The sequence below is a fragment of the Saccopteryx bilineata genome, chromosome X, assembly GCF_036850765.1.
Source record: "Saccopteryx bilineata isolate mSacBil1 chromosome X, mSacBil1_pri_phased_curated, whole genome shotgun sequence".
NCBI lineage: Eukaryota > Metazoa > Chordata > Mammalia > Chiroptera > Emballonuridae > Saccopteryx > Saccopteryx bilineata.
The window spans coordinates 133,573,271-133,597,654 of record NC_089502.1 but is presented as its reverse complement, the minus strand read 5'-3'; the positions used below and the strand labels follow the sequence as shown (position 1 = coordinate 133,597,654).

Below are 24,384 nucleotides of genomic sequence, written 5' to 3'. Positions count from 1 at the left end.
TGGTCCTTTCTGCTTCAGGTCCACTTACGTTCCATGGGCCAGAGCAGGGTCCCGCGCCAACAAAGGGGTGGACCCTAGATTTTGTCTTCAGGGAGGAACTGCAAGTCCCATGGCAATGGAGGGCACATAAGGTCCTTTGACAAGCAAGGGAAGAGTCAAGGACTGGGAACAATAACATAACCAACCCCAAGCTTAAGTGCAGGGAGAGTAGACTAGAGGAACCACGTGCAGGAGCATAATGGGGGGTCAGGAGAATAACAAGAAAATTGACAAATTTCAAGGAGCTATCAGTGTGTTATGTTTTATTAGGATCACCACATATAGCCAAGACTGCTACCTATTAACTGAATACCCACTTTCCCATCTTCCTGGGCACACAGATTTTTCAGGCCATCATTAATAGTCTTCTATGGCCACATGATGGCACCCATCAAAGGAACAGGAAGAGAAGTGTACCAAGGCCCCTACCACCTGGAATCAAGGATCCAAAGGCCCCAGAGCAAGGTAGAGCCACAGGATGGAAGGGCCTGGGTCCCCAAATCATCACAGACAAGTGGGACATCTGCTTGGGGTTGTGAGGAAGAATACACTTCTGTTGTATAGGAGACATAATACATTTCAGGTCTGTTAGTGCCAACAGTCTCAAGTATCCTAAGACATGGTGTCGCTGCCCCAAACACCTTTATATGCCACAGACTTTATTTGCAGCAGTTCTACAAGAAGAAAACTTGGAAGAGGGTGTTGCACAAAACATCCAATTCCAAATCCAATCTAGCTCCTCATGCAACAGTGATGTCAACAGCTGAAGCAGTGTCAGGGACTATTTAGGATGGCTAAGTACACGCCATGCCCTTAGAAAGTGCACAGACTAACAAGGTGATAACAGGAAATTATAGAAAGCCACCTCATAGTGCCATCATTCCCAGAAATGTTCATTTAAGTGAACCCTCCGGGGAGGGAGACGCTTGTGAACATGGGAAACAAGGTGTGTTGGCAAAAATGAACCATGGGGGCCTTTTTCAGGTACATGTAAGAGACATGCTTGTGTCTGTAGGTCCTCTGGGGCTGACCAGGGAACGAGGGGGCTCTAGGGGTGGGAAGCAGGCCCACTAGGGCCCTCTGTCGGGACGCATGGCGGACAGAGTCCCCTCCACTCCCTCCGACGTTCTCCTCTGGTCCAGCAGCTTGATGGAGTTGAGCCTTGAAGGGTCCTCTTGCCAGTTCGCACTGACTCGCTCGAGATTGCCCACCCCGCTGCACTAGAGGCAACTCTGCGGTTATGGGACCACTTTCCCTGGATCTAGGGGCACTACCATCCCCAGGGGAGATCCTTAAGACATGGGGGAAGAAGGGAGAAGGAATCCCGTTGTCTGAAAAGCAAACCAAATCAGAAATAATAACTGGAATAACAAAATCAAGGGAGAGTGCTAAGAACTTTGAAACAGCCAGGCCTGGCCCTGGAGGAATTCACCAGAAGGCTCAAGAGGAAAAGGGGCAGCTTGGAAGCAGGCCTGCAATGATGGAGCCAGACTCTTCCCTTTCTGGCGATTGATTCTTCCAGAAAAGCACCCTGAGATTATGCCACAGACTAAGGAGGTTTAGAAACATCGGTATTTTATTCAACAGAATGGCAGTCCATCCATACTGTGCAGCTTTTTCTAGTATCTGTTTATTCAGTTATTTTTAAAGATACAACATATTTCTATTATTGGACTAGTAACATTTGATGTTCTCCGTGTCTATAACACTGTGTAACCACATAGTGGACTTGTTCAATCGAGTCCATGCCAACTTCCAAAACCAGAAAATATTTTGTTAGCTTCATTCTTTGATGTTTCATCAAAATTTTCTACAAAAGCTGGAACATGATCACCTCCTCATCCATGCCATCTGGTTTTGGTGCTTCGCTATCCCACACTTGCTGAGGGAGCTGTTCAGCTAACTTCCTAAGACTCATTCGCTGTCAGCACCAAGCTGAAAATATCCCAGGAGGCATTTCTGAGATTGATTTGGCTTCTGCAGGCCTGGTCACTGCAAAGCTGTTCGCAGAAATGGAAGCTTGGACCATGGGATTGTTGAAATGAATGACTGTCCCATCATCTTTAATCATGTTTACCTCTTCAAACCCAGCTATATTATTCACAGCCAGTTTGTCGTTGTTGTTGTTTATAGAGAACTGTGCGGTATTTTGTCGTCATCTGTAACTGTTCTGTGGGCCACCTTCTTCTTTCTGCAGGCTGTGCCCTTACCCTGTGTCCGGACCTGAGTCTGAAGTCTGTCTAAGTTCCCTTGATTCATGCTGCAGGTGAACCTGAAGCCGGGAGAGTCCGCCAACTGCAGCACACAGCAAGAGCAAGATGGCTGCCTCCTGTTTCTTCAGTTCATCATACTGTTTTCTACGGGCCTTCCAATAGCATGTGCTAACCAAGCAATGCATTTTATCTTGAAACCATCTTAATTTATATATATATATATATATATATATATATATATATATATATATATATATATATATTACTTCAACCTTTTCTTTTTTTAACTACATCAGGTAGAACAGGTGTTTCTCAGGGATAAGCAGCTTAACCGTTTTCAGCTAATATTGAGAAATCTCGAGGAAGGTGGCCAAATATTTATCATTAACTTAAACTCTGTATAGACAGAATTTGCTTGAATTAAGACATCTCTAAAAGAAACAAAATAGGAAGCTTTGTCTTCAAATTCTCGATGCTACTTTTCTTAAACATTTTATTATGGGAATTTTCAAACGTATGTAAGAATGCAGAGATCTGTATAAAACCTCTGACGTATTCACCATCTGGTCTATACAAATAACAACACAGAGCTCATCCCACTCCGTCTACACCCTGTTCCCTGCTGGGTTCTCTCTAAACAGTCCCAGGTATCATCTCATCTGTAAAACTTCAGAATGCATTTCTAAGATATAAAGGGACCCCCCCCTTTCAAAACCATTATAATACCATGAGCATCACTGTCATAAAGGAGTGACTCTCTAATATTTCCTAATATCCGCTGGGTAAATGATCTTTCCTGGATTTCTCACACATGCATCATGCATTCTTACTGTTGGCTTCTATTAGTCAGGATCTAAACAAGGTCCACCATGGCACTTGGAAGACATGTCTTTGAGACTGTTCATCTATCAATATAATCACTCCAGCTTGCTCTCTTTTCCCTTGCTGCACGCAGGGAATTGTTCATGTCTTGCTAATTGTGATGCCTTCATCCTAGCTAGCATTAGCTAATACCAGAAGGTAAAATGTACATTTGTGGCAAGGCCGTTAGTTTATGGTAGGACATAGACTCCCATTTCAAAGTCTTGCTAATTTTGACTTTGGGGGCAGACCGATTAGATAGCTTTTGTTTTCATTTTACGTTGGTCCTTAAAAAGCTCAGACCAGCTTAGCCTCTCTCTTGCTGTTCACTTGAGCTTACCTTGTTAGCCTTTAGTTCTCAGTTCCATTGTGTTCACCTTTATAAATGACCCGAGTTCAGCTTTTCAGAGTTAACCTTTTATGCATCTTAATCCACCCAGTTTTTCACGTCGTACCATCTGTGAAATTGGTTTAATGGGAGGCATTCTTCTTTCCCTTTGGTTCATACAGCAATGGCACATTGCACAAAGTTTTGCATTTGGTTCAATGTACTAGTTTGTTGAAACGAGGGAAAGTGAAGGCCCCTCCCTGCGGAACTTCCACTCTTCTCTGAGAAAAGGGGGCAGGACAACATTCTGAGGGAGGGCTCCAGTCAGGGTTTGAGGAGGGACACATGGTCATTCTAGTCTTCAGAACAGATGTGGTTTAATACAGAACCAGGAGCTTACCCAGCTGCTGGAAGGCTGGGGCCAAGGCAAGGGAAGAAGTTTCCAGAGATCCAGGAGGACAAGGGTCACAGGACATCCCCTTCCCTGGATTTAGCTTCCTGCATGACTCAAGTGGGCGGATCTCAAGATGACATCCAGCCCAGCAAACCCACATCTGCCTTCTGCCGATGCCCAGAGGCCTGTCCTGAGAAGCCAGAGGTGAAAAATTGCTGCTCCTTCCCTTCTTCCTTCCCACTGGGGGTAGAATCGAACCCACCCACTGGGAAGGGAGTGTGGGGAATGTTGCTTCCAGGCTTTGTGCCTTTAAGCACAAGGGACAACTTAGAAGGGCTGGGATGGTCACAACTGTCACCACCACCCAGCACTTCAGAACACTTTAGTCAGTCCATACACTAAGTGTCAGAGCTAACTTCTCTCATCTTACAAAACTCTAACGTGCGGCATGTGCAGCCTGCTCCCATTGGATTGACTGCTGTGCCTCGTGGACTAGGAAGCCCCTCCCGGACATCAGGGGACTTGAGCAGCCCAGGCAGGCGGAGTGGGGAGGCCAACGGTGGGGCGGGGTTTGCCGAGGCCATAAGCCTGCCCTGGCCACCTCCTTGCCTCTGACCGGTTACTGCCCCAAACGAATGAGCTTAACTAAGTGCTCTCGTTCTCCAGCTGAAGACAAGGCACAGAACGCTGACGCACATGCCTCATCACAAGCCCCACGGGCTCTCCTTCCCGGGAGTGCTGTTGAGTCCCATCCTGATGTTCGCAGCTTGAGGGGAGGAGCAGGGCCCTTCCGTAGCGGGTGGGCAAGCTCCAGTGAGTCAGCGCGCAGCACCGGGGAGAGGAGCCTTCAAGGCTCAACTCCATCAAGCGGCTGGACCAGAGGGCACGTCGGGAGGGAGTGGAGGGAGCACTGTCCGCCATGCGTCCCGACGGAGGGCCCTGGTCGGCCGGCTTCCCACCCCTAGAGCCCCCTCGTTCCCTGGTCAGCCCCAGAGGACTTACAGACACAAGCAAGTCCCAGCCTCACACTGTAGAAACCGCCTCTGAAATGTCACTGAAATGCACATTTCCTCGGCCGCTGGGAGTGCAGTCCCGTCTGCAGCTTGAGAAAGCAGGACCTTTCCCCTCTTTCCACTGTTCCCAGTTGTGATGCTGCACAATCAGTTAAATTAGTTTAATTTCTAATAACGCTACAGAAGGGCACGGTTCTTTCATGCTCACAGAGGGCGCTGGCTTTAAACGTTTGGGAAATCCTTCTCTGAAACACGTCCTCTAAGACAGTGGTCTCCAACCTTTTTTGGGCCATGGATGGGTTTAATGTCAGAAAATATTTTCATGGACCAGAATTTAGGGTGGGACGGATAAATGTATCATGTGACCGAGACAAGCATCAAGAGTGAGTCTTAGACGGATGTAACAGAGGGAATCTGGTCTTTTTTTTTTTTCATTTTTCCGAAGCTGGAAACGGGGAGAGACAGTCAGACAGACTCCCGCATGCACCCAACTGGGATCCACCTGGCATGCCCACCAGGGGGCGATGCTCTGCCCATCCGGGGCGTCTCTCTGTTGCATCCAGAGCCACTCTAGCGCCTGAGGCAGAGGCCACAGAGCCATCCTCAGCGCCCGGGCCATCTTTGCTCCAATGGAGCCTCGGGAGGGGAAGAGAGAGACAGAGAGGAAGGAGAGGGGGAGGGGTGGAGAAGCAGACAGGCACTTCTCCTGTGTACCCTGGCTGGGAATCGAACTCGGGACTCCTACACGCCAGGCCGACACTCTACCGCTGAGCCAACCGGCCAGGGCCGGAATCTGGTCATTTTTAAAAAATAAAACATCATTCAGACTTAAATATAATGGAAATAATGTAAGTTACTTATTCTCTCTCTGCGGACTGGTACCAAATGGCCCATGGACAGGTACCTGTCCGCAGCCCAGGGGTTGGGGACCACTGCTCTAAGACACACCATCCATCAGAAATCACACCGCCAAAAGCAAAAGCTTGCTGTGCACACAGGGCTTCAGCGCTCCAGTTGCAGATCTGCTGGCGACAGGGATGGAGGTTGGACTGAGGCAGAACTAGGGGAAAGATGATTATTAGAGTCTGGCAAGTTCACAGGATAAAATAACATATTCTCTGCACTAATAATTCTCAAACCAGACAGTGAAGAGCAAGTGGTTCTGAATCACCCATCTCAGACGGCAAACGGACACCCCATTTCACTCACCTGAGCATGACCCCTGACCTGTTACAGCCCTGTCACCTACAGGACAGGCTGCTGAGAAGCAACAGCAGGACGTTTCAGGGTTCCCAGGCACCAAGCACATCCTCAGACACTCCAACAGCAGCAGCACCGAGCAGCAGCGCCTGGGGTGGGTGGGCCGAGGGGTCAGATCCTGAAGGCGATTCAACCAGGACCCTGAGCCTCGAAGGCCTTCCCACCACGCAGGCTGGGAGAGCTGGAGGCAGACGGGCGGTATGGCTTCCGAGCCCTACTGGTAAAGCAGCAGCCAGAATTGCCAGCAGGTGCCCGGACTCAGGTGGGATGGCCTCTGGGGGCACCAGCATTGTCTAGAGCGCTCACGTCATCAGTGACATTTCAAGTAACTGAGGTTCCAAGCACAGATAGAGCTCCCTGACTGAACTCCTGACTGTCCCCCGGGTTCCTGTTTAGGCCCCTACACGAGACCAGCCCTTTCCTCCCAGAAATCGGTTCACCCATAGGATAAGGTCAAGGATAAAATGCAAGTATTGGGACCTATAAAACCACAAACTTACCAAAGTGCTTCTTTTTCAGTATAACCAATTCATACATAAACGTAACGAGAGGAAATCAATATGAGGCTTTAGCACTAATTTTTGTATTTAACTTTATTATATTTTAAAGTCTGAGAACTGTAAAACATAGTATTTGTCTAAACACCTGAGGACTGTTCTACGGGACACAGCAACTTCAAACAATCTGAGATTGAGAGTGTAAATGAGAAGCTTGTTTTATAACAAAAGAAATGAAAACCCCTCCTCAAATCATATATGACCAGTAAACAGTTGCATGCTTATAAATATAAAGGACACTTGGTTTTCTAAACAGAGAATATACATTTTGGCCCCTGGTGAACATTTCTTGGCATTCACAACAAATGGCTAATACAATTAGCACTGATTCTCATAGCTTATATACAATAAACGTATACGATATGACAATGTAATAAATAATAAAATAACAATGAACATGTTTTGCTTGAAAGCTCTAATTTTTAAAGTCTAAAATGACAAATCTGAAGTAATGTACCTTCCCATGCTTGGTAGACTAAATGGCTCAGAAAGCAAATTAGCTAGAAACACTGCACAGGACAGAAATTCTCTGCAGGGACACTCTGAGGAGTGAGCTGAGAAGTACCAGTGATGGAAATGATGTGCACATGTACGGAATAGAAACATCTCGCTATATCTAGCTTCATCTTTCTCTCTCAAGAAGTGCAAAGTGCCGTTTTAAATTCTGAACGGTTTACTTGTGTGCATACTTCAGAGATAGAATAAGATGTAAATATGAAACAGTATTCATAAGAACATGCATCTTTAAAAATTTTGGACATAAGCATTTTCAGAGAGATGTGAACTGTACATGGCTAGTCAAATACTCAAGCTTAGGCAAAATATTTAAAAAGCTTTAAGATAACAAGTATTTTTATAACACAAAAATTTCTCAGGGCAGCAAAATGATTTACACCAGGTGGTATTGGTCTCCCCCATATTAAGTACAATTTAATTCTACACAAACGTTTCCTTCACAGGTCAATGCATTTTTCTTGTTTAAGCTTTTCAATGTAGTGGCGCAACTTCACAACTGTTCCCAGCTTGAGCCCCATATGGCTTAACATAATATCAGTCTGGAGCATTAGCATAGCTTTCCCATCAATGTCCTACAGAGAGAAAGAAATGACAATAATTAATAACACTTTCACATTGTGTTAGAATGGTTATTTCTTTATATATAACAACAGGTAACATCAATTAGAAGGCAGGTCATTCCAGATACATATGTTCTGGTCATTAACTTTCTCAGAAAGGCTGGGAACATGAATATGTCAGCATCAATGCAAACTTTAATGTTCTATATCAGGGGTCAGGAACCTTTTTGGCTGAGAGAGCCATGAACGCCACATATTTTAAAATGTAATTCCATGAGAGCCATACGACGACCCATGTACGTGAGGCATTATCCAATAAAAATTTGGTGTTGGCCCTGGCCGGCTGGCTCAGTGGTAGAGCGTCGGCCTGGTGTGTAGAAGTCCCGGGTTCTATTCCCGGCCAGGGCACACAGGAGAAGCGCCCATCTGCTTCTCCACCCCTCCCCCTCTCCTTCCTATCTGTCTCTCTCTTCCCCTCCCACAGCCGAGGCTCCACTGGAGCAAAGATGGCCCGGGTGCTGGGGATGGCTCCTTGGCCTCTGCCACAGGCGCTAGAGTGGCTCTGGTCGCGACGCCCCGGATGGGAAGAGCATCGCCCCCTGGTGGGCAGAGTGTCGCCCCCTGGTGGGCAGAGTGTCGCCCCTGGTGGGCGAGCCGGGTGGATCTCGGTCGGGCGCATGCAGGAGTCTGTCTGACTGTCTCTCTCCATTTCCAGCTTCAGAAAAATACCCCCCCCAAAAAAATTGGTGGTGTCCCAGAGGCAGCTGTGATTGGCTCTAGCCACCCGCAACCATGAACATGAACAGTAGGAAATGAATGGACTGTAATACATGAGAATATTTTATATTTTTAACGTTATTTTTTATTAAAGATTTGTCTGTGAGCCAGATGCAGCCATCAAAAGAGCCACATCTGGCTCGCGAGCCATAGGTTCCCGACCCCTGTGCTATACAATATTGTCTTTATGTTGAAAGCTAGTTTGCCATCTGAAGCTAAAAAGATGCTAAAACTACTGATTTCCATACCATCTTTAAAAGGGTATATCAGATATATGCCCACTAATTTTACCCATTAGAAAAAACTATTAAAATATAACTTGATAGACATGGGCATTCTCCCTAAATTCTTTTCTGTATTAACTAACTAACTGATGCTGTTGGAGCATATTTTAGTTCATGAGATCCAGTTTAAAAAGAAAACTTTACTGAATCATATTATCCTGTCTGAAAAGGTCTGAAATCTCATACAGTACTGCCTTTCTTAAGCACCTTTTATATTGTTACTACTAAGTAAAATTAGAAATTAGAACTTATAAAATTTAGTCCATGATGTTTCTTTATCAATGGCATGAGGCTATCAGCGTCCCGAACTGTCAGGAACCACATAAGGCTAACAGAACTGAGCCAAATGGAATCAGTTACTGGATTCTTCAGGCATCATAACAAGGATGACACCCTTGAGGGGAGTCGTGGCTGTCATTACAGAGGAGAAACAACACCTGCCAGTGAGTGACCATGCCGACTCATCTGCTCTTGACAGCCTGAAGACTTGTAGTGTTTTAGGTGCCCGGGTACCCACACAAAGCACAGATCCAGCCTTTACCACTTAAGGATCTAACTTTGAGCAAAGTAACCTTTCCCACATAGGGAAAAATCAGTTCATAGGGCTCCCCACCATCCACAATGATCAGTATCCAACTGAAGAGCCTGCACAGAGGTCAAAAACATCATGACAGGAAAATCAGGTCAAAAGATACATTACACGTTCCCTGAAGACATCCTCGATAGGTGTGAGTGTCTGAGGATCTCTTTGTTTCAGAAACAGGATCACTTCCTCTACGGACCAAGTTGAAGGATCATCAGGGAGCACTTTTCCTGGCATATCTGAGTCAGTTTCAGCTGCTGAATTTCCACCTTCAATGGGGGAAAAGACAAATCAAACTTGACCTGATCATCATCCCGAAAGAAGAGGTGTTAGGGAGTAATGGTCTCATTCCTGGAACCATCTGCTCAGTACCCCTGCAAGGACCCAGGACTCCAAGTGTAATATCCAGTGACAGCTTCAATAAAGATGACGTGATGATGGCTACCCATGAGTGTCCCATCTGACCTCTCCCACACAACAAAAGCAGCTTCAGAAGTTACCATAAAGCTTCGAAGATCATAACACAGACCGAGCAAACGGAGGTCTCTTTGGCCACAGGTATATACTGCAAAAGAGCTGTTACCTGGATTAATTACCTTAATCTAAACTAAGCTATTACTCTAAGTGGTTCAATGAATTTTTCTCAATCTGTCTCCACATGGGCTAGAGGAGGTTTATTTTACTAGCTATATACAATGGGAATTCCCCAAACTTACTTTTATAATTGCTTAAATTTATTCACTTTAATCAATATATTTCAAAAAACCCATTATCTTTGAGAACCACAGTAGTTCTTTACTGAATCTTTCCCATGTATTCACTATGGATATTTTAAGCATCATTTTACTCTTTAAATTTCTGTCTCTCGAGACTTAAATGCTTATCTGAATTTTGAAAAAAACAAGAGTATGTTCTACTTAACTAGGTCAGAAGTAACTATAACTTTATATTCAAGACTTCTTTCGAGTTCAGTTACACAGTAATAGTAATAGCTATTTTGACTGAAGGTTTAATGTTGAAAAAATAAATAACTGAGACAGGAAACAACTGAAGTGCTCATAACTCCAAGTTTTGGCTGTGATGTTCACTAAGTGCTGAAATTTCTGTGTCTAGACAAGTATTCATTTCTCCACCAGAACATTCAACTCTATAGTGTGTGGTAACAGAAGTGGTTTTTAAAATATTCCTTAAAATTTTTATTTAGAATATTAAATTTAATGGGGTGACATTCATCAGTAAGAGTGCACAGGTTTCAGGTAAATATAATTTATTTTTAATAGACTTTAGAGCAAGCGTCCCCAAACTGCAGCCCCCTGAGGCCATTTATCCGGCCCCGCCGCACTTCCGGAAGAGGCACCTCTTTCATTGGTGGTCAGTGTGAGGAGCACTATATGTGGCGGTCCTCCAATGGTCTGAGGAACAGTGAACTGGCCCCCTGTGTAAAAAGTTTGGGGACCCCTCCTTTAGAGCATTTTAAAAATTCTTTTTCTTTACTTTTTAATACTTAGAAGTGGCTTTTTTAATTTCCTAGGAAGATCAGTTTCTCTAACCAAAGACCATCAACACAATTTTGATCATTCTTGTGTGTGAATTAGCCAAAGGTGACCCTTTCCATTCCTATCATCTGGGCTCTGGTCATTTCACAGACATTTTGAGTATTTACCAAGAAAAAGGGTAAGGAAAAACAAAAGATTAAAAAACCCAATGTAGGCCCTGGCCGGTTGGCTCAGCGGTAGAGCGTCAGCCTGGCGTGCGAGGGACCCGGGTTCAATTCCCGGCCAGGGCACATAGGAGAAGCGCCCATTTGCTTCTCCAACCCCCCCTCCTTCCTCTCTGTCTCTCTCTTCCCCTCCTGCAGCCGGGGCTCCATTGGAGCAAAGATGGCCCGGGTGCTGGGGATGGCTCCTTGGCCTCTGCGCTAGAGTGGCTCTGGTCGCGGCAGAGCGTCGCCCCTCGTGGGCATGCCGGGCGGATCCGGTCGGGCGCATGCGGGAGTCTGTCTGCCTCTCCCCGTTTCCAGCTTCAGAAAAATACTATATAAGTAAATAAATAAATAAAATAAAACACCTGATGTTTGGCACACAACACACACTTAATGAATGTAAGTCCTCAGTATGAGTACTCCCCAAAACAGCCCTCAAAGCAGGAAACAAACAGCTTCCACTAGCTTGCACCGAGGATACTGAGACATGTAGTCAAATAGCACTACTTGTCACACATATTGTCTGATACTCACCGCAGTCAGCTGTGTTGTGGAGAGCTGAGGCAGCACGGTCCAGACGCTCACTCTCCAGCAAAGGCAGGTAAGCTAACACCTCAGGGTTGTGTGCTGGATGGGATATTCCCTGGTCGAGCACGGCTGCAGGGGCTAATGTGGAAGCCTGGACAGCTGACAAGCCACTGGTGGTGCTGTGCGCCACTGGGCTGGCACAACAGGGCACGGAAGAGGTGCCCTGCACTGGATCTGCATCTGGACCACTGCCTGTGTAACGTGGCAGGCATGGAGGATATGGCGCTGTGCAGCCTGGACTAAATGTCGGACTCTGGCTAAGATGTGTCTCCTGCTCCTCGAATGACTCATGATCCCAGAGCTGGGAATCCGGTGACTGATAGTATGCTCCTACAGTGTTTTCCGGGGAGTCGGGGGTTGGCCTTCTTACTGGTGAAGTTGGGCTATAATTTTCACTGCCAGAGAGTGAAGCAGGAAGAGGTGGATCCTTCTCCTTCCTTTTCTGCAATTTGGTCTTTCTGAACAGCTGGTAACGATGTTTGCATACATAGCTTAGTAGCTTCTGAAACGACACAAAGCCAGCATAATAAAACTGTGAATGAGCAAAAAAGGAAATAAAGTAGTAAATACATTAATACTTATTATCCATGCATCATTGCTTTCTATTATTAAAGACTAATATTCTATTTGATTATATGACTTTTATTCCTTTTAAAGCTACCTTTTAATTGCATTTTATACGTTATGGTTACAAACATAAAAATGCCCATTGTCAATACGTTTCTCAATCCTAACTTCAGCATTCTTCTTAGCCTGTTGCTACTTCAAGTATGGATCAGCCCAGCAATCTCACAGACTTATTAGCTCTTGCTCACTTCTAATAAACAGGCTTCTTCAGAAGCCAGAGTTTTATAACTGTAAGAAAACTTTTAGGACACTTACGCGCTTTTGCCGTATTAATTTAGTATGGAAACGGTAAAGTTTTGAAACCTTTCTATTAAAGCCAGTAAATTTGTTATCCAGGTTTTGAACAGTATCCTGGATGACCTGTAAAAAGACAATCTATTAGCAAGTTGTACATCAAAATAAAAGTAACATATAGGAACATACCATTAAGCCAAATTTTGACTGCTAGTAACAAAGAAAGTTCTCCAGCTGTCAGAAATGTCCTTTTCTACTTGATGCCTCCTTGCTGGCGACATGGAGCCCAGCGGGCTCGCATAAGAAGCCCCAAACTCCTACGTCACTACTGCATGTCCTATAGGAGCTTTAAGAAGTATTAATTCTGAAACATAAACATACCACAATTTCTTTAACACATCACATTTACAAATGTGACGTGGGCCGTTTTAAATCAAGGAAGGTACTATTTCAAGAATTAAATGTTCAAATCGGTTGAAAAGCCAAAGAACCTCTTTTCATGTGATGATGACATAAACTAACAGGCATTCCACTCCAGAAAGAACAGTGACAGCTAGGTCAGATGTGACTCTTGGCTTCAAAGCATTTTAAATTCATGCAATCAACAATAACCCAGTATACATCCCCTTCATGCCAATCAGGGAAGTGACTAGATAGAGCCTGAGGATTCTTGAAAGACAGAGAAATTTCAGTCAGGCAAAAAATACACTTAAATCACAGTCAGATCCATTTCCTCACGATCTCATTCCAATACACATTTACTGAGGGCCTACCGCCTATCACAACTACTTTGCTAGAAATGGGAAGCAGGGACTGAAGGAAAAACCAACCAACCAGCTCCTGTCCTAAGGAACTCCCACTTTAGCTGGAGACAGACAAGTAGAGAGATGATTTCAACAGAAAATGTCATTAACAGCCTGGAGCAGCGGTTTAATCTCCTTGTGGAGAGAGTAGGTATCAAGATCTCCGAGTTCTCTTGAGGGCAAAGCAAGGTGCTACAGCATGATGCTCATACTAACCCAATAGCATTACCAAGCGATCAATGGTCCAATAGTGCTCAAACTGCCTACTAACATTACTACAATGCCTGGTATGATACAGGGAAGAACAGGAGGCTAGCGTGCACAGAAGACAAGGTCTAATCCAGGCTGGCAGGTCTCTTCAGAAAAGCAAATGTCTACGTTGAGAATTAAAACATGAGGAGGGGCCACTAGGAAAATATGCATGGAAAGGCATAGAGCAGAAAGAACAGCGTATTCTAAACTACCTGGAAAGAAAACAGGAAGTTAGATGCTTCGATAGTGAGCATAACTGGTAGCCAAGAGCTGGGTTATCAAGGGAAGAAGGAGGGATGACAGCGAAAGGGGATGGGAGGCTAAAAATGGTATTCTGAGACTGGGACGGTATGCTGAGAGTGACAGCACGGAGGCTGAAGGGACAGGAGAGATGGCCCATGACAGGACGTGTCCGAGCACAGGGAAAGAGGGTCACCAGCAGGTGTCAGCCTCACAGAGGAAGGGATCCCAGACACATCTGTTGGCTATGGGGAGAGGAGTCAGGACTTGGGGCGATTCTGCTCCACATCCCCCATTCCATTAAACAAGAGGCAAGGATGGGGGTGCCTGGAGCACGTGGGGGGTGGCAAAGGGAGCTGACCAGAGAGCTGCTGAAGGATTACCAGGCAGTGGACAGGCCCAGAGATGTCCTCCCCTCGGCTTCCCAGTCTGGGCAGGGCTGGGGTTTTACCAAACAGCATGCTGGGCAAGGGTCAGAAAGAAAAGATGGAAGTGCTGCGCCTTGTGGTCTAGACCAGAAAGGGAAGGAGTTGAAGAAAGGAGTGAGCTAACACACTGGGAGAAGCAGAGGGGTCCCTTATGGCCCATGCCAGGGCTGTGACTTTGGGACCTGAGCACTTCTGAGCCTAGAAGCTATACATCCCACCACGTCCTGCACAATTGCTCAGAGGCCCTGGCAGAGCAGTGTCCACCGAGGTCCTCATCGTGGATGCTTCTGTAAAACAGGCCAGCACAGCCCTGCTCTACCTCAGAGCCCACTCCCGCTCCCTGTGGCCCACCCACCCTCTATGCATCTTCCCCAGGAGACCTGATCAGCATCCCAGTTCTGTTCTCAGGAAGAACAATGATAGGCAGTCTTTACTTTTCAAAGTATGTCAGCTCATTTTATTCATGGCACTTGATAGCTAAGAAACATTTATAAATGTTCATTTACCTCTAGGAGTGCAACTCACAAAATCCCTGAAAATTACATACTTCTATGAATCTCTCTCTACCAACATGCTATTTTGACAAAATCCACTCAAACTTATGTCAGATATACTCTTTGAAACACTGGTGGGCTGTCACCTTGTTTCAATTGAGGTATCTTAAAACACATTTAGTCAAACACTAAATTTCACCCAAATCAGCCAATTTCCTTTGAAAATTTTGTAGGGAATATTAACTCGCTACTGAATGATCTACATGAAAGACACATAACATCTGATCAGTTATGGGCTTTAAAAAAGTTGTAAAATCTACATATTACTAGTTTGAAATTTTCATCTGGAGATACTATATATTTAAACTAGAAACTTAAAAATGATCACAATAAGGTGATCATCATAAGTAATTTAAAACAAAATTTCAATTAATTGTATACTTTATATGATAGAGCATTTCAGCTTAATATAAATATTTTAGAACACTATATTTGACAGACAAGAACTTTTGTACCTGGCAATGTCTCAAAGCCTCCCGAATTGCTTTTCGTACTTCATACGATGTGTTAGAAGGAACACTTTGCTGTTAAGATTTTAAATGTTAAGTATTAATGGTTTACTTCTGTAATAGCCAAACTGAACATAAGAATAAAAAACACTTTATATTTATTTAAATATTTTTTCACCAAATTTCAGTTTCAGAAGTCTTAATCTAAAGTACAGATGAAATGAAAAAACAAAAACAAAACTCTTTATGCCTGACCAGGTGGTGGCACAGTGGATGGAGCATCAGACTGGGACACGGAGGACCCAGGTTTGAAACCCTGAGGTCCCCGACTTGAGTGTGGGCTCGTCTGGTTTCAGCAAGGCTCACCAGCTTGAGCCCAGGTTTGCTCACTTAAGCAAGGGGTAACTCGGTCTGCTGTAGACCCCTGGTTGGCACATGTGGGAAAACAATTAGTGAGCAGCTGGGGTGCCGCAATGAGGAGTTGATGCTTCTCTTCACTCTCCCCTCCTGTCTATCTGTCCTGTCTGTCCCTCTCTCTGTCTGTGTAAAAGAAAAAAAAACTTTTACATTAATATGATAATAGCCACAATTAATGCTACTTAAAAGGAGTATGAAAATAACTTATTGTATCAGAAGGATCTACAGTTAAAGAGCTTTGCACTGAAAATGAGTCTTGCTCTCCATTTCCTACCATATAAGGAAAAGAGGAAGTAAAATTGTTAAATGTTCACTGTTTACTGAAAGGAGGTAATCAGATTAAGAAGAGTAATCTTTTCTTGAGTATGCTTTAGGGACACTCTACAGTATATAAAGAACTTAAACCTTTCTCTTTAAAATGGTTAAATGTTACTATATTTGGCAAATGTCAATTTACATTACTTACAAGGGTAAATGCTGTGTTTGCTTCATATGCATAAAGAACGCCAATATCATCATCACAAGTATATATATGAGTTCTTATCTAAGGAAGATGTATTAATAAATGAAAAGGAAATGTAAATGATGGAACCAAAAGAAAAACTGAGGACTTCAATTTCACTTTCAAGAAACTCCAAAAGCCTATCTGTGGTATTCAAGGACTTGTCCATTGTAGATAACTACTATAGTTACAAGAAAAGACCTACTTGCAAAACAGTTTTCTCATTAACCCAACTACACTTAAGAAGTCATTTCCATCAAGCTTAACCTTTAGTGTGCCTCAGGGTAGAAAGACAAGTCTGGTAATCTGGCACCAGAACTGCTGTAACCGCGAATATTTCTCATCACAAAGAACCACGTTACATGACTTCTGATTTTTAAATCACCAACAGTGCCACTCTGTGGACAAAATATGATACACTTAAGAACCTATTTTTTTTTTTATTAAACTTCTATTTTCTTGATGAGCAAAGCTTTGTTTTAATAAATAGCATATAAGTAAATTATTGCTAGCAAAACAATAATCACAAAACTTCTTTAATTCTAGGTATTTCTACACAATTTTTTTGAAGGAGACTCAGGCAGGCAGGGAGAGAGATAAAAAGTATCAGCTTGCAGTTATGGCAGTTTTTTAGTTGTTCAATGCTTGCTTCTCATTTGTGCCTTGACCGCAGGCCTCCAGCTGAGCCAATCACCTTGGGATTCGAGCCAGTGATCTTGGGGTTCAAATCAGCGACCATGGGGTCATGTCTATGATCTTATGCTCAAGCCGACAAACCAATTGAGCCCACGCTTAAGCCAGAGACCTCGGGGTTTGGAACCTGGGCTCCCAGGGCCCCAGGTCTACCCACTGTGTTACTCCCTGGTCAGACTACATAATTTCTTTTTTTTAGCCAAGGTTTTTATTTTCTTTTTCCACCCAGGAGCACTTTTTTTTTTATTTAATTTTTTAATTCCAGATTACATTCAATATTGTTTGATATTAGTTTCAGGTGCACACCACAGTGGTTAGACAATGATATACTTTTACAAAGTGACCCCTTGATACTTTCAGAACCCACCTGGCAGCATACATAATTACAATACTCTTGACTATATTCTGTAGGCTGTATTTTGCATTCCCATGACAACTTTGTAACTGCCAACCTGTATTTCTCAATCCCTTAATTTTTTTTCTTGATAAATTAATCTCTAAATCACCTTAAAATGTTTTTGAAATGTTTCATATAAGTAGATAGTAAATAACTATTAATTTTATTTAATAATTCTTTATCTAAGAATAAATTATAAAGTATAAGAGAAATTTTAAAATAAACATACCTTGAAGCTATGCATGTCTGTATCAAAAGATATATCAAAATAATATGGAACTGCTACTGATGATTATTTATAAAAATATATGAAGTTACCCTTGTTTATACTACCTTATGCCTTTCCAAGTACTTTCAAATAATTATGTTAGAAAAATATCTCTTTGTAGGTGGTTAACATTAGCTCCAAGGATGAAAAACATTAAGACCGAAAAAGTTAAAGAAAATCGCCTATACCACTTAGGTGGCAGGAATATCCACATCTTCACGTAAGTAATGTGTTTTCTGTTAAGTCAAATTACATATAGCTTAAAAATGTGTGTTTTTATGCCACTTCAGAGGTCAAGAAACACAGAATGGGACAGAATATATAAGACCACAACCACTCTGAAAAACTGGCAGATTCTCATAAAGTTATAATCACATCAACCCTGTAACCTAGCAATTCAAGTCCTGAGCATTTACCGAAAAGGAGGGTCACAAAAGAACCTGTACGTGAATTTTCACACAGCTTTAGAGATCACTGTCAAACTCATGAACTGTAGGCTTACAATCTTTGCATCTCACTGTGAAATGAAATTCAATTTAGAAAAGAAATATGACTCAAGAAAAGACAAGAACAGATTTTTATTTTAATCTGAAATACCAACCACGTTGTCTTCACTGGAGCAGCTAGACATCTTGGTGCAACAGGAGCAACTCCACTTCTCTGAGGTGGGCCTAAGTGTTTGAAACTCACTGGAGGGCTTACTTGTGACAGTGCCTGGTCACCTAGGACTGGTAACCTACGCCTGAAAAGAACGCATACAAGTTACTCTAACAGCTGCATTAATAAACTGAGGATGCACGTTCTCACAATGCCAACTCAAACTGAACTGGAGTACAGGGTGAATTTTAGAAATTTTCCGTTCATGATTTAGAATAAACCTTTAAAATCTGAAGGGCTCTATTCCACACACAGAAGAATAAAAATCAGGATCAAACACACTCCCAAGAGTGAAGTGAACACTTCACAATTTAAAGGCTACAGAGTAGTAAATGCTGAAAAGGAGAGAACAGGATCCTCACTGCCTTTGTACAGGAACCCCTGCAGGGGATCAATTCACAGTGGAAGAAGGCTTCCAAAACCAGTATTTTTACATACACCACTGTCATTTTAACTACTGCTTTGTTTCCTAACATGCAGATACTCGTGATCTGTTTAACCAGTCCCTACTCATGGATGTTCAAGTCATTTCTCAAGTTCTGCTCTTACAAAATCAGCTGTACTTGAATCATGCTCCTCCACTTGAACTCTCCCAGAATGAGAATAGCAAGTTCAAAGTTTCCCAACTCTAATAGTATTTCATATTCTCACTATATTTTCAACACTTTTGCTTTATAGATTTATATATGTAATTTTCATTAAATATGGATTCACTATAGAAAATCTGGAATACACCACAAGGTACAGATAATAATACCTAAGAGATACTTTACTGCTTATTCTGCCAGGCAATGTTCTAAGCCCTACTAGATATGTTATTCCTGACAACCCTACAGGGAAGGCTGTATTATTTTTCCTGTTTTCCATAAGAGAAATCTGAGGCAAAGAAAGTTTAGCTAATTTTCCAAGTCTCATTGCTAGTAAGTGTGGTGTAATCTGGCTCCAGAGTCCATGTGCCTTACATATTTTGTATTATTCAAATCACAAAGAATTTCTTTATAACGGTGACAATATAAAATCCAAACTTGTATTAAGATCCTTATAAAGCATACTCAGAAGCCTCCACAACTCTCAGAGATCACATCTTACCACTTCTCCCCCAAATCTAAGCATAAACTACTATCTGGCCTTTTTTTTTTTTTTTTTTTGCATTTTTCTGAAGCTGGAAACAGGGAGAGACAGTCAGACAGACTCCCGCATGCGCCCGACCGGGATCCACCCGGCACGCCCACCAGGGGCGACGCTCTGCCCACCAGGGGGCGATGCTCTGCCCATCCTGGGCGTCGCAATGTTGCGACCCTCCTGGGTGTCGCCATGTTGTGACCAGAGCCACTCTAGCGCCTGGGGCAGAGGCCACAGAGCCATCCCCAGCGCCCGGGCCATCTTTGCTCCAATGGAGCCTTGGCTGCGGGAGGGGAAGAGAGAGACAGAGAGGAAGGCGCGGTGGAGGGGTGGAGAAGCAAATGGGCGCTTCTCCTATGTGCCCTGGCCGGGAATCGAACCCGGGTCCTCCGCACGCTAGGCGGACGCTCTACCGCTGAGCCAACCGGCCTGGGCTATCTGGCCTTTTATAGACAAAGTTTGCCAACCACTGTTATATACTTATATTCAGACAATTCTTACTGGATAATTATAATGCTGCAAATTGTGGCTGTAGCTAGACACAGAAGCAGCAAGCATTTAGTCTACCAACTCAATTTCTACCTCTGTGGCCCATTCACACAAATCAACCGATCTTGCATTCTGAACCTCACCCGCCTTTCAAATCCTCTGTCCCGAGATAGCCTGTCATTACTCCATGTGGGAGACCCTATTCAATTCCCCAACTTCATTCCTCTTCACAAAGCAAAGGTGCGGTGTTACCCTGCCTGGAAGTGCCACTGCTTTCCCGAGAACCAGAACACTCACACCTGAATGGTTTGACGGTAACTTTCACACACTGGCTAGTTACACAAGGGACAATTTCAGAAACGTTTAAGACCTTATGCTTGGGGTCAGAACACCTGGATTTGGGTCCAAGCTCCTCCACTTACTAGCTGTGTAATTTCAGACAACTTAGTTTATTTCTCTGTGGTTTTTTAAAATAAAATCTATAAGTCAGATATAACACTACCAACTTGATGTAGTTATAAGGATTAAATTAGTATATGTAAAGTGCTTAGAGCAATGACTGGCAGAGCAAGGGCACCCATTGTTAGCTAGTATTACTTTCTTATTTGGATTTCACAATGTTCTCCCAACAGAACGATTCATCATGGAGCACAGGCACTACATGTCCTCAAGGTCACAGCATGTAGATCTGACTCACTATGTACCTGACACGCAGCTACAACAACCATGCCTTGTAAACAAATCTGAAATACCAAGCCATTGTATAAATACTGGGCTTTAAGAAGTTCTGAAATCAAAGACCAAATTGCAAATTGTGCTATTTTACTTTAGGCAGGGATTTAATCTCTCTGTCCCTCAATCTGTGAACCTGTCAAGTTCAGATAAATATCTACTTCACAGGGATGTGAAGACCACATGACAGAGTATGCACTCACCATCATGTCTGGTCCCTAACAGGTACAGCAGAAACTTTATTTCCCTTTCGCTTCTTCCCAAAGATGAAGTTCGTGCAACATTTTCTTAGCCCAACCATGACTAGATTTTGAAAATTTGTTAATATGATTTGGTATATTCAAAATCCTGCAAAATGAATTTACTGAAAATGAACCCTATTTACATTTTATGACAGAAAATTCTTGATAACTTAAGAACAAAGAGCCACCTGGTGTTTATAAGACAATTTTTAGACATTTCCCAAAAGTCACTTGCAAATTCTGCTCCCAAGGTAAATGTGTTCACTTGCCTTCCACTTACCACAATGGTGAAGGATGAACACGCCTCTCACCCAAAAACCAACTGCAAGAAATACACAGCAAAACAGGGCAGGTTACAATGAGGCAATTCCAAAACTTTTTTAAAACAAAACTGTGTATCAGTACACTGAACAATCAGTTTGTAAAACCCCTATGGGGCCCTGGCCGGTGGCTCAGTGGTACAGCTTCTGCCTGATATGTTGAAGTCCTGGGTTCGATCCCCGGTCAAGGCACACAGGAGAAGCTTCCTTCTGCTTCTCCAGTCCTCCCTCTCGCTTCTCTCTCTCTCTCTCCCTCCTGCAGCCATGGCGCTCCTGGATCCCGCTGGCCCTGGGCACTGAGGATGGCTCCCTGGCCTCTGCCTCAGGTGCTAAAATAGCTTGGTTGCTGAGCAGCAGAGCAACACCCCCCACCTCCTTTTCCCCTCTACCCCCTCCACCGCTCCTCCCCATGGGCAGCGTCCCCAGTTGGCTTGCAGGAGGGATCCCAGATCCCGGATCCCAGGCGCATGCGGGAGTCTGTCTGTGCCTTCCTCCCTCACTGAATAAACAGACAGACCAAAACCCCCGTGAGGTCTCAAAAGCAGCACTTCCACCACCTGTGGGGTATTTCAGAGACCTCAAAATCGGCCAGACGGGGGACAGCGCTGCCTAAACTGTGTGCCGTCCCTCCGCCCTGAACTGCGCCGTGGCCCTTGCTGTATAAACATGGTGCGAATGCTTGCAGAAGTCACGACGTGGAAACATGAGGCCAGTTTAATACCCGGAACAGTCGGAATTCCCGGAGAGCCCGGGAGGGAGGACAGGGAGCGACCCCCACAGAACAGACGGCCTTAACCAAACGGGGTCAACATCGTCCTTTTCTTTCCCACTTACGCATCATCGTCATCTCAACCTCGGAAGACGTTATAACGAAACAATTCGCTATTTTATCAATTCCTTTTCACAATTATTTCCCGTGTTTCTATAGAACGTTGTGTCACTGCTGTTCAGAGCCAGGACAGGGAGGAGGGGAGCGGGCAGCAGCCGCTCAGGAGCCCGGGGCACGGGGCTCACAGCGCCCGCCCGCCCGCCGCCCGATGCGTGGGGCCCGCAGGGCCGGCACCGGGAGTCTGACTTCGAATCACACCCCGCCTGGGCGTCCGGGCGGCCCGTCAGGCCCGCCCTGCGGAGCGCTGCCCACAGGGAAGGGGACCGCGTCGCCCAGGAAAGCGGTGCTTTCTCTCCCTCTCCTCGGGCCCCCCCACCCCGCCCCGCAGCCGTTAGAAGCGCTCAGTGGGTTCTCGCCCACAGCCCACAGGAAAGTTCCACGGGCGGGAAAAACGCCGCCGGACAAACCTCTGCTAACAAGCCCCGCCACACCGGCCTCTGGAGGACGGGGAACCGCTGGCGACGACGGTTACCTCTGCGGCAATGGCGACGACAGTCCCGACCGCTCGAGGTGTCACGGGATGTCCAGCGGGATCACGTGACGCGCCGGCCGGGCCCCCCACGCACGGCAGGGACCACGCACGCACAGGTCCCCTACGCAAGCGGCCAGTTACCAAGCGATGCCGAGGGCGCATGCGCAGTCCTTGGGCCGCGGGGTGTTGCTAGGGGCACAGCCGGGAAAGCGGCTTTCCTTCCCACTGCGCAAGCGCACTGCCGACCTCCCAGGGTTCGGTGCCAGGAGGCTGGTGCGTGTGGAACCCCGCGCTATACCACAAGAGCGCTGGCGCGAGCCCACGCCACTTCCCGCGGCTGGGAGGGTTCGTGGAGGCGGCTCTGGGATGGGGCACTTCGGCCTCCCCGCTGTCACTAGTTGGTTCTTTGAAGCTTTCTTTTTAATGTCATTCCCCTTGCCTCTAATGACGCGCTGCAGACATGCAGCACACATGGGGCCTGGGTGGGCTCTTCCGTACTGGAATTTGAAAGGGGAGGGGCGGGTTCTTAGCGATGTCATTTAGCGATCTCAGTTGGGTGCAAACACCGACCCTGGACCATTGAAACCCCAGCACCAAGGCTCTATGGCTTTGGGAAAGTGAAGTAATGCTCTGTGCCTTAGTTTCCCCATCTGCAAAATGTGCACAACGTTGGGAGTACATGAGTTACAGTACACAGGCGCATTGAACAGTATCGGGCACGTGAATTTGGTATGTAATAAAGGGTACCTGACATTATTTAATGGCATAGTGTGTGTGTGTGTGTGTGTGTGTGTGTGTGTGTGTGTGTAGGCTGCCCATCTTGGGAAGGAGGCACAGTCCGAGTACTTATCAGAAGCAAAGCTGAATATTTCAAAGTAAAGCCAGAAATCTTTTCCTGGCCCAGAGAGGAGCTACAGGAAAGCATATCCAACATTGGAAATGTGATTTTTTCCTCTCAAATACAAAGCTGCATTGGAACCCATTACAGAGACAGTATTATTATTATTATTTTGCTCATACTTTTGCCATAGCAGTTCCTCTTTATGTCCAGTTCCCTATAAAAACGCTTGTGTCTGTGAAACCCCAACAATACAATTATATAACAATGAAGAGAGAAACCAGTTAATTGCAGTCCCATTTATTTGCAGTTTCTATACACACTTTCTAGGTAATCAAACTTTTCTAGTACATTTTTGAGAGGGGTTCACAATGAAACTGTCACCATTTTTACTAAAAATAAATACAAGATTTAAAGTGTTGCACAGCTCTAAAACATACAAAGGCTTGAATTGAATCCAAACGTTGAAAACATCTTACAAAAGGAACCATTTTTGCACCAATTTAAAAAGTTCGTATTTACAAATAGTACAAAAATACAAAATGGATGCAAGTCTATAAATCATTGTCTTTTGGGAAGGCATGAACTGGTTCTAGTACCAGAAGAGTTACACTGTAACATTCCTCATAGTCTTGAATCTTTGTCCTGATCTCATTATCTAAGTCAGCTACCAAATGTACTCACTCACTGACCTTTGGCAAAAGCAAACAGTGTGTTTTGTTTGCTATAACTAGTCCACGTCCTCTACTTAGCCAAAACATTTTTAAAAAAATCCAAAAGGAAAAAAATTTTCCGCACACAACATAGATATGTTGTATAAACACAAAAGAACAAAAAATTAGCATCAGTGCAAACAACAGAAGAAAAGTTTGATGTTTTTTGCAATACCTAATGTGTGTACCCTGCTTCAAGATGGCAGTGATGTTGAAGACAGTCCTCTAAATCTTGGTCTTACATGCTGTGTAATAAAAACTGTGTAGAATATTCCAGAAAACTATATAGAATATTCCAGAAAACCATGTAGACTATTCCAGATTACTAAAAAATTTCTTACTTTTTAAATTCAGTTTGTTACTCAATACTC

General features: G+C 44.4%; 1 protein-coding gene and 1 pseudogene across 4 annotated transcripts; both read right to left on the bottom strand.

Annotated features, from left to right (window-relative positions):
* Positions 1-1,532: 1,532 nt before the first annotated feature.
* On the bottom strand, positions 1,533-2,406 carry LOC136316989 (transcription factor BTF3 homolog 4 pseudogene; annotated as a pseudogene).
* A 4,277-nt stretch (positions 2,407-6,683) lies between these two features.
* On the bottom strand, positions 6,684-22,605 carry SCML1 (Scm polycomb group protein like 1). 4 transcript variants are annotated; one of them, XM_066249511.1, is made up of 9 exons: positions 22,463-22,605; positions 21,062-21,103; positions 20,743-20,842; positions 18,141-18,281; positions 15,269-15,337; positions 12,558-12,662; positions 11,622-12,177; positions 9,503-9,654; positions 6,684-7,753 (listed from the first exon to the last, which is right to left on the bottom strand). In XM_066249511.1, the coding sequence occupies exons 4-9, from the start codon at positions 18,168-18,170 to the stop codon at positions 7,619-7,621; spliced, it is 1,047 nt and encodes a 348-aa protein (XP_066105608.1). In that variant the 5' UTR covers positions 18,171-18,281; positions 20,743-20,842; positions 21,062-21,103; positions 22,463-22,605; the 3' UTR covers positions 6,684-7,618. The 4 variants fall into 4 exon arrangements, with proteins under 4 accessions (XP_066105608.1, XP_066105609.1, XP_066105610.1 ...); XM_066249512.1 differs by lacking the exon at positions 22,463-22,605 and adding an exon at positions 21,936-22,044; XM_066249513.1 differs by lacking the exon at positions 20,743-20,842 and having other exon boundaries at positions 18,141-18,267; positions 21,047-21,103.
* Positions 22,606-24,384: the final 1,779 nt, after the last annotated feature.

Coding starts and splice junctions, on each gene's coding strand:
- SCML1 (XM_066249513.1), bottom strand. CDS start 18,170: ATGTCTAGCTGCTCCAGTGAAGACAACGTG. Junction 12,663..15,268: donor AGGCTTTGAGACATTGCCAG/GTACAAAAGTTC, acceptor GTCTTTTTACAG/GTCATCCAGGATACTGTTCA. Junction 7,754..9,502: donor AGGATGTCTTCAGGGAACGT/GTAATGTATCTT, acceptor TTCTCTCTGTAG/GACATTGATGGGAAAGCTAT.